The sequence below is a fragment of the Neopelma chrysocephalum genome, unplaced genomic scaffold (assembly GCF_003984885.1).
Source record: "Neopelma chrysocephalum unplaced genomic scaffold, ASM398488v2 Primary Assembly neopelma1_94, whole genome shotgun sequence".
In the NCBI taxonomy this organism is placed as follows: Eukaryota; Metazoa; Chordata; class Aves; order Passeriformes; family Pipridae; genus Neopelma; species Neopelma chrysocephalum.
This window is the reverse complement of record NW_020897756.1, coordinates 4370612-4383054: the sequence shown is the minus strand read 5'-3', so window position 1 is coordinate 4383054 and position 12443 is coordinate 4370612. Positions and strand designations below refer to the sequence as shown.

The 12443-nt window shown below is 53.1% G+C and overlaps 2 protein-coding genes across 3 annotated transcripts in view; one reads left to right on the top strand and one right to left on the bottom strand.

Moving 5' to 3' along the window:
- ZNF341 (zinc finger protein 341) overlaps positions 1 to 320 on the bottom strand; it is a 27659-nt gene extending 27339 nt beyond the window's left edge. Inside the window, exon 1 of one of the 2 annotated variants that reach the window (XM_027693922.1) lies at positions 90 to 320. In XM_027693922.1, the coding sequence (XP_027549723.1) occupies positions 90 to 120 (31 nt within the window). In that variant the 5' untranslated portion in view covers positions 121 to 320. The remainder of the gene's footprint in view (positions 1 to 89) is intronic. The other variant, XM_027693923.1, reaches the window with a different exon arrangement.
- A 204-nt stretch (positions 321 to 524) lies between these two features.
- On the top strand, positions 525 to 7759 carry PXMP4 (peroxisomal membrane protein 4). Its single transcript, XM_027693880.1, has 4 exons — positions 525 to 677; positions 1021 to 1083; positions 1619 to 1817; positions 2819 to 7759. The coding sequence occupies exons 1-4, from the start codon at positions 547 to 549 to the stop codon at positions 3080 to 3082; spliced, it is 657 nt and encodes a 218-aa protein (XP_027549681.1). The 5' UTR covers positions 525 to 546; the 3' UTR covers positions 3083 to 7759.
- Positions 7760 to 12443: the final 4684 nt, after the last annotated feature.

The window sequence follows — 12443 nt, the reverse complement described above, 5'->3', positions numbered from 1 at the left end:
CGCGGCGGCAGCGCCGGGCAGCGGGAGCCCGGGGGGCGCGGGGGTCGCAGCCCGCGGGTGCCGGCGCGGCCCCGGCGCGGCCCCGTTACCTTCCAGCGCCTCGAAGATCGCCTGCGCCATCTTGGAGCGGCGGCGGGAGCGGCCGCGCCGCCAGGGGGCGCCCTCCGCCCGCAACGCGCCCTCAGCGCGGGAGGGGCGGGGGCGGCCCCGGGGCTGGTTTTGGGGAGGGGGGAGCGTTTAACTCGGTGCCGCAGCTACAGCCCGCGGAGACTGGGCGGGCACCGCGCCGCGGCTGCCCCCGCCCCGCTCAGGCTCCCGCCGCGACCCCCGCGCCATGACCGGGTGATGCCGGGCCGGGCCCTCAGCGGCACCCACGGGGAGCGGGGTGGGCGGGACACAGTGCGCGGCGCCCATTGGCTGCAGGGCGGGCGCTCCGCGCCAATGAGCGGTTGAGATGGCACCATCCGCGGTGATGGACAGGCGGAGCAGCCTATGGGCGCGGCGGGCGGGGCGCGGGCCCCGGAAGCGGCGGGTGGCGGGGGTGCCATGGCCGGCGGGGCCATGGCGGATGGGGAGGGTTCGCTACGCGCTCTGCTCCGCGCCGCAAACGCGCTCCTGCAGCAGCGCCGCTACCATGCCGCGCTCGCTGTCATCAAGGGCTTCCGCAACGGCGCCGTGTGAGTGCTGGGCCCCTGGGGTGCCTGGGGTATCGGCCCGCCCCGGGCTGTGCGGAGGCCGGGGATGCGGTGGGGGGGGATATGGGGGAGGTGGTTCCACCTCTCTCAGCTGCAGTCGGGGTGGTTTTGACTGGTTTTGGGGTCTCCTTTGGGCCTGGTTCGCTGTGGTGTGTGTGCTCTTCCCTCTCGGGCTGGGCTCCTCCCGGTTTGTTGTGCTGCTGCTGCTGGGTCGGCTTGAAAATAATATGTATTTATTAAATAACCTCTTTAATCTGTCAGAATAGCAACACAATTATTTCGTAGTATAATGCAAAAACTCTGAAGTGTCTATCTGCTCTTGCAGCTATGGAGCCAAAATCCGTGCCCCTCATGCCCTGGTGATGACTTTCCTGTTCAAGAGCGGAAGGTACAAGCCCTAATTCTTGCATTTTTTATGTCACTGCTTAGAATGTTTTCACTCCAGCTGTCTCTTTTTCATGTTTCCAGGGGGTTTAAAAAGAAGAAAGGTGCGTGAGCCGTGGTTGAGCCTGTTCTATTAGTGAAGCACACACAAATATACATAGTGGGGGGGGGGGTTAACCACTCATAGGATGGTTGATGAGAACCAATGGATAGGGGAGGAATTAGAAGATGCCAACAGCACTGCTCTGCTCCACATGGAAATATGGGAACCTAGAGTAGAGCAGAGCACGTTGTGGCTTTCCCTGCTCATGCCAGAGGTTTGCATTTAGGCAAAAATTTTTTAAAAAGGGCTGTTTGACTGTTCATAGAATGAGACAGAGGTACAGTCTGCACTCTGATGGGGTGATCAGAGGTGAGGGGATTTCTCCTCCCTCATAAGATATTCCACGGGATGCCCAAGCTGTCAGTGTAGGTGAGGGGTGTAGTGACCAGGCTGAGTTGCCTTTTCCCTCTCCTAATTGTCTGTTCCTTTTCTTCAGTTTGAGGGAGAAGCTGAAGGCGATTGCTCAGGCCACCTACGCCCACTCCCGGAACTTGGCCTACTTCGTGTTCACCTACAAAGGGCTCATGGCAGCACAGTCCCGGCTGCAGGGGAAGAAAATCCCATTCCATGCTTTCCTTGCAGCCTGCATTGGGGGCTGGCTGGTGTTTGGTGAGAACAATCCCATCAACAGCCAGGTAAATGCACTCGCTGGAAGTTTCTTTGACCGGGAAAAACAGCAGGTGTGCCAGGAAGTGGTTGGTGGCTTGTTCCAGGTGGTTCTGACCATGCAGCAATTACTCTTTTATCATGTTCTTTGCACAGATTCTTGTTTTGCCTGCTCTGCACTCCAGTCCCAGAGGTGGTTGTGTCCCTCCATGAGCAGTTGGAGTGCTAAAAGCTCAGGTTTACCTTCAGAGCTGCACTGAATTCCTAGGGAGGCAGGCAGGTGATCCAAAGCTTTCGGGTTATCCCAGCTGTCGCCCGAGCTGTGGTCACTGACTCTGTTCCTGGTCTGCCCATTGCAGGGTTAAACCCTTGAATTTGAGTGTTGTGAGTGTGGAACATGATCAGTTACTGAGCTGCACTGAACTAAACTGGTTAAACTGACAAGGAGTTGGACTTTGATGATCCTTGTGGGTCCCTTCCAACTCAGAATATTCTGTGACAACTAAACAGGTTACACTGATGAAAGCTGCTCAGGGGACATTGGAGTTAAAGCTGGTTCTTAACACACAGTCACGGATTAATGAGTAAAACACTGAGATGCAGATTAGTCCAGAGTGTTCTTGAGCCTGGTTTTAGGCTGTGTGCAGGCTCCTGAGTTCAGATCTGCTTGGCAGATGAACAGAGCTGCTCTGGGTATATTCTGAGGTGGCATTAACTGAGCAGAGACAAATTTGTGCAACTGTGAAGATGTATTGCATTAAGCTTAACTTGTTGATTGCTAAATTAGAGCAGCAGCAGAGAAGCAGGACTTTGAGGATGCAGAGAAGACAACAAACACTTGTGGTTTTACAGACTGTTGGTGTGTGAACCACAGCCTGTTTGCTTTTAAGTCGGGTAAATCGTTCCCACCCCTCTCGGGTGGATTATGGCTTCTGAGTCTCAGCCTGGCTGGAGTGTGAGCTCAGCTTAACCCGGCTGCTGTGTGAGCTCAGGTTGTTCACCCAAAGCTCTCTGGGTTTCTCCCCTGCAGATCATCATGTACCTGCTGTCCCGGATCCTGTTCGGCCTGTCCCGGCTGGCTGTGGAGAAGGGCTACATCCCACAGCCCAAGCAGGATCCCTTCCCCCTCGTGGCTGCCCTGGTGTGGGGGACAGTGCTGTGGCTCTTTGAGTACCACAGAGAGACTCTGCAGCCCTCCCTGCAGTCCTCCATGACCTACCTGTACGAGGACAGTGAGGTGTGGCACGACCTGTCTGACTTCCTCCTTTACAACAAAAGGACAGACAGCAAGTAGGTGCTTCCCTGCAAAACACCTTTGGATGGGATGAGACCTCTGGGCAGCTGAGGGGAAAAGGTTATTCTGTTGCTCATGACCTGGGATTTTTTAAATTTACATCTATCAAGCAGAGTTGCCTCTTGTATCCCAGCCAAAATGTTCTGATTAGTCTTTTGGCTCTGTTTAGAGCAAGTAAACACCCTGCAGAAACCTGCTGCAGAAACACACACCCCACAGAAACCTGCTGCAGTCTTTTTTAAGAGGCCTTTTTTTCCCTCTGTGTTTGGGTTTGAGGTTTTTTGGGTATTGTTTTTTAAGAAACCAAACGTAACTTATAAAGAGACAGCCTGGCAGTAAGTGGAGAGTATGAAAACATGTTTTAGGGCTCATCTGAATGCTCACAAGTGGTTTTTTTCTGTGCTGCTGTGCTCACCGTGGTGTGGTGGGAGTGGGGGACATCATGAAAGCAGGGACGTTACTTTTTCATTGCTGTGGATGACTGGAAATCCTGCTTAAACTGTTACAAGGACACATTACAAGTTGTGTGCTCCTTGAGAGAGTTTATCTGGACCTTTCCCTCTGGGAGACAATAAAATATTTGAGAATAAAACTGTTAAGATTGTCTTGTACAAGCCTGGTAAATCATGCTTGGCAGGACTATTTTTGCTCAGTTTCTCCCATGCACTTGGGCTGAATCTGTGCCTCTGCAAAGTGCACTAATTAATACCCTGTAATTATTTTAAACTTACTTGTAAAGTTTTTAAAAGCTGCTTGAACTAAATACTGAAATCAGTTATGCAACTTGGGCTCCTCTGCAAACAGGCCGGGGCGTGTTCCCGCCCTCAGATCTCACACTGAGCTTTGAACAGGCACTTTTATTTTGGGGGAAGGCACACATGGGTTTCTCTTAGGGCCAGGATCTGCCCTCCACAGGAGTGGCAGGGGTTGGCTGTAATCAAATTGGAATGTACCTGTAGTCTGGGCAGGTTTGCTGCTGAGCCAGGTCGAGGCCATGGATGAATATATGAGTGACTCTTAAAACTGCTGAGCCCCAGGATGGTGCAGCACACCCTGGGCTGTAGCAGAAGATTGACTAAACAACTGAGAAAGCACAAAAACCGCTTTAAAATTAATAAATTCAAGCTGTTAATACACTGCCACATGACACTACACGGTTCTCTCAGTGATGTGCACTCAAATAATTCCTGACGCACTGGTTTGATGTGGTGAAGTTTCCAAGAGAGTCATTAAGTTCCCTGTTCCCTTTTGGCTTGGCTGGGACTGTTTTGTTTGCTCTCCCTGTGTCCATTTGCTTGTTCCTGAGCTGCTCATGTCATTGCATAATCGTGCTGCTGCTGTTTTCATCATGTTTTGAACTCTCTTTACCTTCCAGGCTCTGGCAATTTGTCCTATGCAAAGGTACAACTGAAACAGTACATTTAACTTCAGGTGGCTTCTGAGTAGACAAAAAATCCCAATTTCTTCTTAAGTGATTTTTCCTTGTCTTCCTAAACTCTTTTGTTACTCTTATGCATATTCAGAGTGCTGCTTTATTCTTTGTCTTCCCACTTTTCTTTGAGCTCATGCCATGCAAACCCTTGATGTACACGTTGTCCAAAAAACAAGACACTTCTTTGCCATAATAACTGTCTGAGGTACCTTTAACTCCTAGTTTCACCTGCTATTACAGTCTGGACTAAATACTTCAATTGGAACATTAATCAGCATTTAATCAGACCCCAGGAAAGTTATAAAAGTCAGGAATTGGGTTTGTTTCTTTGTGGTTAAATATTTTTCTTGGCATAGATAAGCTTAAAGATTCAGATACAGAAAAACTACTGAAGCTACAGGTCAGGTCTGATTCCTTTATAAACATCTTTATTTGCTGGGTAGCTGAAGCATCACGATTTTCCTGTCAGAAGCCTCAATATTGTTCCAAATGAGAACATTTGTGTTCTGCTAATATTATTGAATTCCTCCAAGCTTTGATGGGATTTCAGAAAACCCTTCCACAACCTGACAGCTGTGGCTTGGGAATTTCTCCCTAAAACTATTAGACTCACAAATCCTCGACCGTGTGTAATTGTCGCAGAACCAAAGATGGTTCTGTGAGAAGTTTTTAATCTCGTTTAATTTGTAGCTGGTATTTTCCTCCTCTGAGAAAGGCTTGTGATTCCCTTAGAGGCAAAACAATTTCCTTTTGCTGGTAGTTGTCCCACTGCAACCGAGTGGCCGCTGCTGAAGTTCTGAAGGACGAGTGGCCTGTCCTTTGTTACCCAGATGTAGCGTCTGCGCTCTCTGGAAGATAAATCCAAGCCAATACCCAGTTTATAGGATCAACCTGGCAGCAGCGACTGTGTCACTGGTTCAAAGAAACACCCTTTTCCTCCTGGGAATGTCCCCCCAGTCTCACTTTCCAAGCACACTGTGCCCATCTGCACCGGAGCCCCAGAAAGCAGCTGCCGTCCCTGGAAGCCGCGGCTCGTCCCTGCCCTCCCAGCCAGGCCTTGGCCGACCGTTGGTTTTCCCGCTGTTTTCCCGCTGTTTTCCCGCTGTGCCGGGGGCAGGACGTTAAGCTGCGAGTCACTGCTTTCCCCAGGGAAGTAATTGGAACAGCTCCTTAATGACATCAGCCCCCAGTGCTGTCCCTGGGACCAGATAGCCGGGGATGAGCCCCTTCTGCCGCCAAGGTGTCGGAACAATGCGGGCGTGTAGTAGGGAAGTGAACTAGAAGTAATTTGTCTGAGTCAGACTTTTGGGATACGTAAGTTACACTCCCTGCCCTCCCCCAGGGCATTGTGTGGGGAGTTGAGCCCCCTGTTTGGGTTCCTTTTTTTTATTAGCATTAAAACCAGAAGAAATAAAGAGACAGTTGGGAAGCCACCTGCGAATCGGCCAAGTGCTTAAGTGTCACAAAGAAGTGCCATTTTCTCCCCCCCCACCCAGCCCTGACTGATTTTGAATTTTAACATGAACATGGGTTTGTTTGTCTACAGCAACTTTATTTTCTCTTGTTATTTCTTCTTTGACACCTGGCTTAATGCTGAGTGTCTCTAAAGAGGAGCAGAGTGTCTCAATCTTAACTCAGTTCATAAAAAATTAGGATTACTGGATAAAAGTGATGTTTAAAATTATACTTCTTCAGATTTTAAGCCTCTTTTAGAGGCAGTTTTAAAGGTTAATGAGTCAAACTGATCAAAAGTTTTCAGCAAGCCTGAGCTTCTCAAGCAAGCTGACTATCCTGAGCTATTAATCATTTATTTTATGGAGGAACAAAGCAGGCTCAGGGTTGTTTACTGATGCTGCCTGCTGCCCTGGCATACCCACTGTGCTTCCCTTCCCTTTGGAGGACACCTTATGTACTGGTGCTGGCTCTCAGGATGGCTGGAGAACCATTTCCGGGACAATTACATTATTTAACAAAGGTGAAAATTAAATGGGTGCCTGACATTTGGGTTAGCTGAGGTTTTCTGTGCTGTGTTTGATCCTGTCAGCTAAGGGGACTGCATTTCTGAAAGGAAAACCTGTGCTTGTCCAATGAGTGCCACAGAGAAGCTCTTGAGAAGGTGTGAACCTGTGTCTGCAGCATGACAACAATAACCAGATAAATGTCCATGTTCAGGACAGGTATCATAGAATCATGGAATGGTTTGGGTTGGAAGGGACATTAAAAATCTACTCCAACCCCCTGCCATGGGCAGGGACACCTTCCACTAGCCCAGGTTGCTCCAAGCCCTGTCCAGCCTGGCCTTGGACACTTCCAGGGATGGGGCAGCCACAGCTTCTCTGGACAACCTGGTCAGGGTGGAGAGGCTGCAGAAGAGCTTTGATGTCAGTGCTGTGAGACTTCCTTGCCCTGGTAGAGTAGATCAAAGCTCTGCTTTAGACCAGGTTGGGTGTGGGTAGCAATGCAGGGATGATCCCTGGCTGGTGAAAGAGATCCAAGCCAGGCATCCGTGGGGACCCCCATGACCCCCTGTACACACTGAGCTTGTGGAGTGACCAGAACCCTGTGGAGATACCCTCACACCAGAGAAACTCCTGGGATCCCAACTCATTTTCACTGCATCAGCACAAATGCGACCTTTGGATAATACCCCAAGCCATTTGCTGCTTCCCGTTGCTCAGGTTGTGTTTGTGTTCCTGGCTCATGCCAACCTGAGCAGAACGTGCTTTCTGATGCTGCTTTTGAAATCCAGCAGATAAGGGGGGGGAGGGAAAATAAGGCATAATGTCTGTCTGCCACTGTTAATATTTCAGGGGTGCTAATCTCGAATTGTCAACCTGTGTGTTCGTACCAGATTGTTGGAGGAGGTAACTTTTTTCTTTACATAGAAGAATTTTCATCTGTCTCTGGTGATGAGGAAAGGAGAAAAGCAAATTAAAAGCTCTCTAATACAAGTATTATTACCTCTCTTTTTGGTATATAATTTGTGCTCATAATTGCTGTGTAATCCAAGCCCTGATTTTCTGATGGTGTAGAATAAAGTTATAAACTCAGGTAACTGATCAAAATGCTTGTAGGAATATCTCAGTTTTGGGTTTAAAACATGCAAAAGAGGGGGCAGTGGGTTGTTGATGTAGCTCTGTCTGCTCTGAATTGATTTCTTATGTGGATTTTATCTGTATAATCACTCTCTGAATATTATAATACCATGCTTTCTATACGAATAAAACACCCTAATTTTTTGTGGGTTTTTTACTGTCATCATTATTAAGATAAAATATATGAAGTGATGCTTGATTATTGCATGTCTCTGGTCCTGTATGTAGAAGAGCAATGCCTGAGGTGCATTTTTGGCATCAGTTTTGCTGTTGTGTTACCAGCATTGACCACACATTCAGATTTAACTCCTGCAACACTGGCTGGGATAAGGATGCCAACTGCAGGAACAAATTGGGATGGCTGCCATCCCTTACCAAACACTCCTCTTTGGGGCAGGAGCTTGTGGCAGGACCCTCTGCCAGAGCAGGGCACTGGGCACGAGGCTGTACCTGGTCTGCCCCTCAGATAAAATAAGGACATACACAAATAAGGAAAATAAGGATGTGTGCAGGTGATCTCACTGCCTCTTCCAAGCTAAGGGGTACAGAGGGAATATGCTGTGGAGGTAACTGCTGTGGGAGTGGGGATGGAGCAATCCCTGTGTGAGGAGCTCCCTATGGATGGCACAGGCAGGGAAGGAGGTCCTGATCCCAAGCAGGAGGAGGTCCCTCTGCCAGGGGAGCACTGAGTGGCTGTAAGACAAAAGCTCCTGCTTTGTAGCTGCTGGGATACTGGAGTATCCAGCCTGTGCCTGTGAGAAGCCAAACTAACACCCTCAAATTGATGTCAGTCCTGCCTTGAAGTGATTTTTTACCTCCTCACAAAGCATCATACTCTGTCTGAGCCCTTCTTCTGCTCCAGGTGAAGCTCTGAGTCACCTGCAGGTTTTGCTCGGACTCTTCACCTGCTTTTTGGGTTCCCAGTTGCAGTGACCATGCTCTGAGCCTTCTGGGAAGGGAACTTGGGCTGCTTTGTCACTGAAGCTGAGTAGAAGCTGAAGCACAGGAGGCAACATCAAGGGGTATATTCCCAAATTACTCCTTGATGACTCTCAAGAAGCACTGCAGCCTCTCCATTCCTCCACAGGGCTTGAGTGAAGGAAGTGGAAGAGCCCTGTGGAATGGAGTGGCTTTTAGCCATGGGGCTGGGAAGTGTGTGTTTGTACTGCTCTGCCTCACAGAGGCTGGGACAAAATCATCCTGTTTGGGTGTGAAGAGCAGAGTGGGGGGTGAGTGAGCTCCATGCCCCTGTTGCTTCCACTGAAAGACTCCCTGGATTGGTGTGAGCTCTAATAACAGATGCCATCCTATGAGAGGAGGAACTAACACTGCTGAGTCTGTTGTGCATCCAAGAGAGTAGCTGGTGTAGTCATCTGTAAACAATGCAAGGGAATAGGCAGCTCCTGGCTCTTGGGACTGGGCTCTGGGAGGAGACACCTAAGCCAGGGATGCTGTCCTTGTGCCACAAGCAAGCTTAGATACTCTAGATAATTTGTGCTACCAGAAAGTCGCTTTGGTTCCTGTAGAACAAAGGCAATGGCTCAGGTGGTGGAGGGTGGAGCAAGAACAGGTGAGGGGGTGAGGTCAGGACAGAACTGGGGGGCTCTGGGCTTTCCCCAGCTGCCTGTCCCCCCTCAGTGAGGTCCCCAGGTCGTCTTGTGCTGAGAGCTGCACCCTCATGGGAACAAATCAAAGCACTGGGAACAGGAGCACTGGCAGGAGACCCTGGGAGAAGTCCTCCATGTGCTGCAATCATTCCATGTGACAGCTCAGCACAGTCCATGTGGGAACTGCTGAAGACAGGACCAACTGCGATGACAAGGACAGTAAATGTGTTCCTGGGACACCCACATGCTACACTTAACTGAGCACACGGATGTAGGTTTGCATCCTGCCTGCTCCCGCTGCCAGGAGATGATTTTCCATGGCACCAGCTCTGGCTCCACCTGCAGCCCTGCTCTACATTTTCCTATCCATGCAGAGACCAGCAGACACCCCATGACCTGTGCCTACCCCATTGTGCAGGGCAGCCAAACCCACCCAAGCTCAGGGACTGTGGTGGGGTAAATCCTGTTGTGGTACAAACTGCGCAAACATCCTTCCTGATCCTCTCCAGGACCAAGTGTGACCGTGGAGACAGGGCTTTATCTGCGTGCAGCACCCGCCAGACAGCTAATCTTGGGAGCACGTCTGCACTCCTTAGCAGGGCTGGCGAGGCAGGGGGGAGGCTGCAACTGTGCAGGAGACGGGATTCATCTGCTTTCCCTCATATACATGCAAGGAAAGCCCCTGCCCGCCCCTCTCCCGCCAGCGTTCGCCTTTCATTTGTCTCCACAGCCGCTCTTTTTCGCGCCACTGAAAGCCCTGGAGAAGTTGCAGCGCAGCCAAGCAGCTCCGGGGAGAGGGGGTAGAGCTGCTGCCCCCCCCCCGGATAAGCTCCCGCATGAATTAGGGGAGGACCCAGCCTTTGTGAGCAGAGCGGGAGCAGCTGGTGCAGCAGCTGTGTCCCAAACCCCGCTGCATCCCAGGAAGCGCCTGGCTGGGGCTCCCCAGGGACGGGGAAAGCACTGCCAGCCATGCGCTCCCGCCAGGCTGGTGGGGCTCCCTTTTCTCCCCCTCCCCAGATGGAAGAAGCATTAACTGTGTGCAAACATCTGGTCTAACTGTTGCTTGTGCATCACAGTAATGATGATACTGCAGTGGAAGGGCTCTGGAGAGCGGGCCCTGGAATATTAGAGGGGCCAAGTGTTAATTAACTGTATTAATTTCCTGTAAGCAAGGCAGCGTTTCCATTTGCTCTCTGCTGATGAAGAAATGAGGCACAGCGAGCTGATGTGATTGGTCACGGACATGCAATATGTTCCTGGTGTATTTAAGGATGTGGGGATCCGGGGAAATCACGGCACTGACAGTCCTTGGGGGAATTACAGCCACTGCCAAAGTATCCAGCAGAAAATCCTTTGAAGCCAGAAACCTGTTAGGCCGGAGCAGGGGCACTGCATGTCAGGATTTGCTCTGCAGCACAGGAGTTAATTCAGCCCTGGGAATGCCTCCTGCATCCCACGCACTGCTGGAAAAAACACCCCATCTCCTCATCCAGGGCAGGTCAGGGTCGGCAGCAGGGCCGGGGTGGGAGCCAGCCCTGGCCCACAGCCCCCTCTGGCAGCACCAAGGGGTTGGGGGCCACTGTGCTCCACCGTGAGGCCCCCTGGGGACCTGTGGGGCAGCTTTTGGGGGGCACAGAGGGGTTGAACCCTGGGCTCAGCTCAGAGGGGCTTTGGCTGCCTGGCTGAGACCCCCTCACTCCACACTTCCCTCACAAGCTTCAACATCTCTGGGCCCTGCAAAAGGTCTAATCTTTAAGTGCCTTTTAGTTTATTTTAATAGCAGGATGTATTTTTTTTTTCTTTTTAATTCTGCCTTCTCATGCAGCGGGGGGGTTATCGGTGTCCTGCAGGCAGCAGATACCGGCGGTGGGAGCCGCCTGTGCCTGTCTGGGGGTGGACTATCATCCCTCCCAGCATATGGGGCCACTCCCGGCCCCGTCTGCCACCCCTCTGTCCCTGCCCCTCCCCGATCGCGCGGTCCCACGGCCAGGGATCGTTCCCGGCACGGCCAAGTGCGGGCTGTGCTCCCAGCAGAGCTTTCCCTCCCTGCTGCCCTGCAAGGGGTTATCAAGGAGTGCTGCAGGAGCCGCCGAGATCCACAGCTGGTGGGTGTTTGGAAACACAGAATGCCGTGAATCACCCGGCAAATGGACGGAGCAGATTGCGGCATCCCCGTCTTTCCATGCGAGCCGGACCCCTGGAACAGTGTCAGAGCCTCCAGGCTTCCCGATAGCCTCGTCTGGAGTCTCGGGGTTGTGCTTTGAACGAGAGAGAGGAACAACACTGAGCTCATCCCTGCGCGGGCTGGGGTCACCCCTGGGGAAAGGGGACACAAAGGGATACCCCGCCGAGCCCAAACCCACCCTGTGTGCCACCAGCGCTACCCGAGGGTGGGGGCAGCGGGACGAACTTCGCTGTGGGTGTGTGCCGGTGCCCTCCCGGGCCCTCCGGAGCGGGGAACGGCCGTGCCCGCAGCCGGAAGCCCGTCAGCCCGGGAGGGACCGGCTCTGCCCGAGGCTTTCCCATGGCTGGGAAAAGCAGGAGTGGCCAGGGCCGGTTGGGAGCGAGGAATCCGCGGGAGGACACAGGGTGGGCACATAGCAGGCACACACGGGGGGACAAAAGGGGGACAGACAAGGGGGACACACACACGGGGACACACACGAGGGGCACAGAGTGGGCATATGAGAGACACACAAGGGGGGACGCAAGAGGAGACACGGGGAGCACAAGGATGGGGCACAAGAAGGGGACACAAGGGAGGGACCCCCCACCCCACCCCGCCCCGCCCCGCCCGCTCCGCACCCACGCGGCGCCCCCGCCGCGTCCCCGGGCCGCGCTCCCATTGGCCGCCGCCCCCGGCGCGGCGTCGCCGATTGGCCCCCTATCAGCGCGGCCCCCCGCCCGCCAATGGGCGCGCGGCACCGCCCGCCGCCCCGCCGGGCGCAGCCAATGGGAGCGCGCCTCTCCGCCCCCGCCACGCCGGGCGCAGCCAATGGGCGGGCGGCGGGGCGGCTCGCGCCGCTTTTCGCGGCAAAAAGGATTTGGCGCGCAAAGGCGCGCGGGGCCGGCGCGCCGAGACAGCCGGCGGGCACCGAGCGGAGCCGCGGCTGGGATTGCAACCGGAGCTGGAGCCGGAGCGGAGCGGCCCCGCGCCCACCATGGGCCGCGCCCCAGCCCGCGCCCTGCCCGCCGCGCCGCCCGCCGCCCCGGCGGCACCGGCTGCC

Coding starts and splice junctions, on each gene's coding strand:
- PXMP4 (XM_027693880.1), top strand. CDS start 547: ATGGCCGGCGGGGCCATGGCGGATGGGGAGGGTTCGCTACGCGCTCTG. Junction 1,084..1,618: donor TTCCTGTTCAAGAGCGGAAG/GTACAAGCCCTA, acceptor CCTTTTCTTCAG/TTTGAGGGAGAAGCTGAAGG. Junction 1,818..2,818: donor ACAATCCCATCAACAGCCAG/GTAAATGCACTC, acceptor TCTCCCCTGCAG/ATCATCATGTACCTGCTGTC.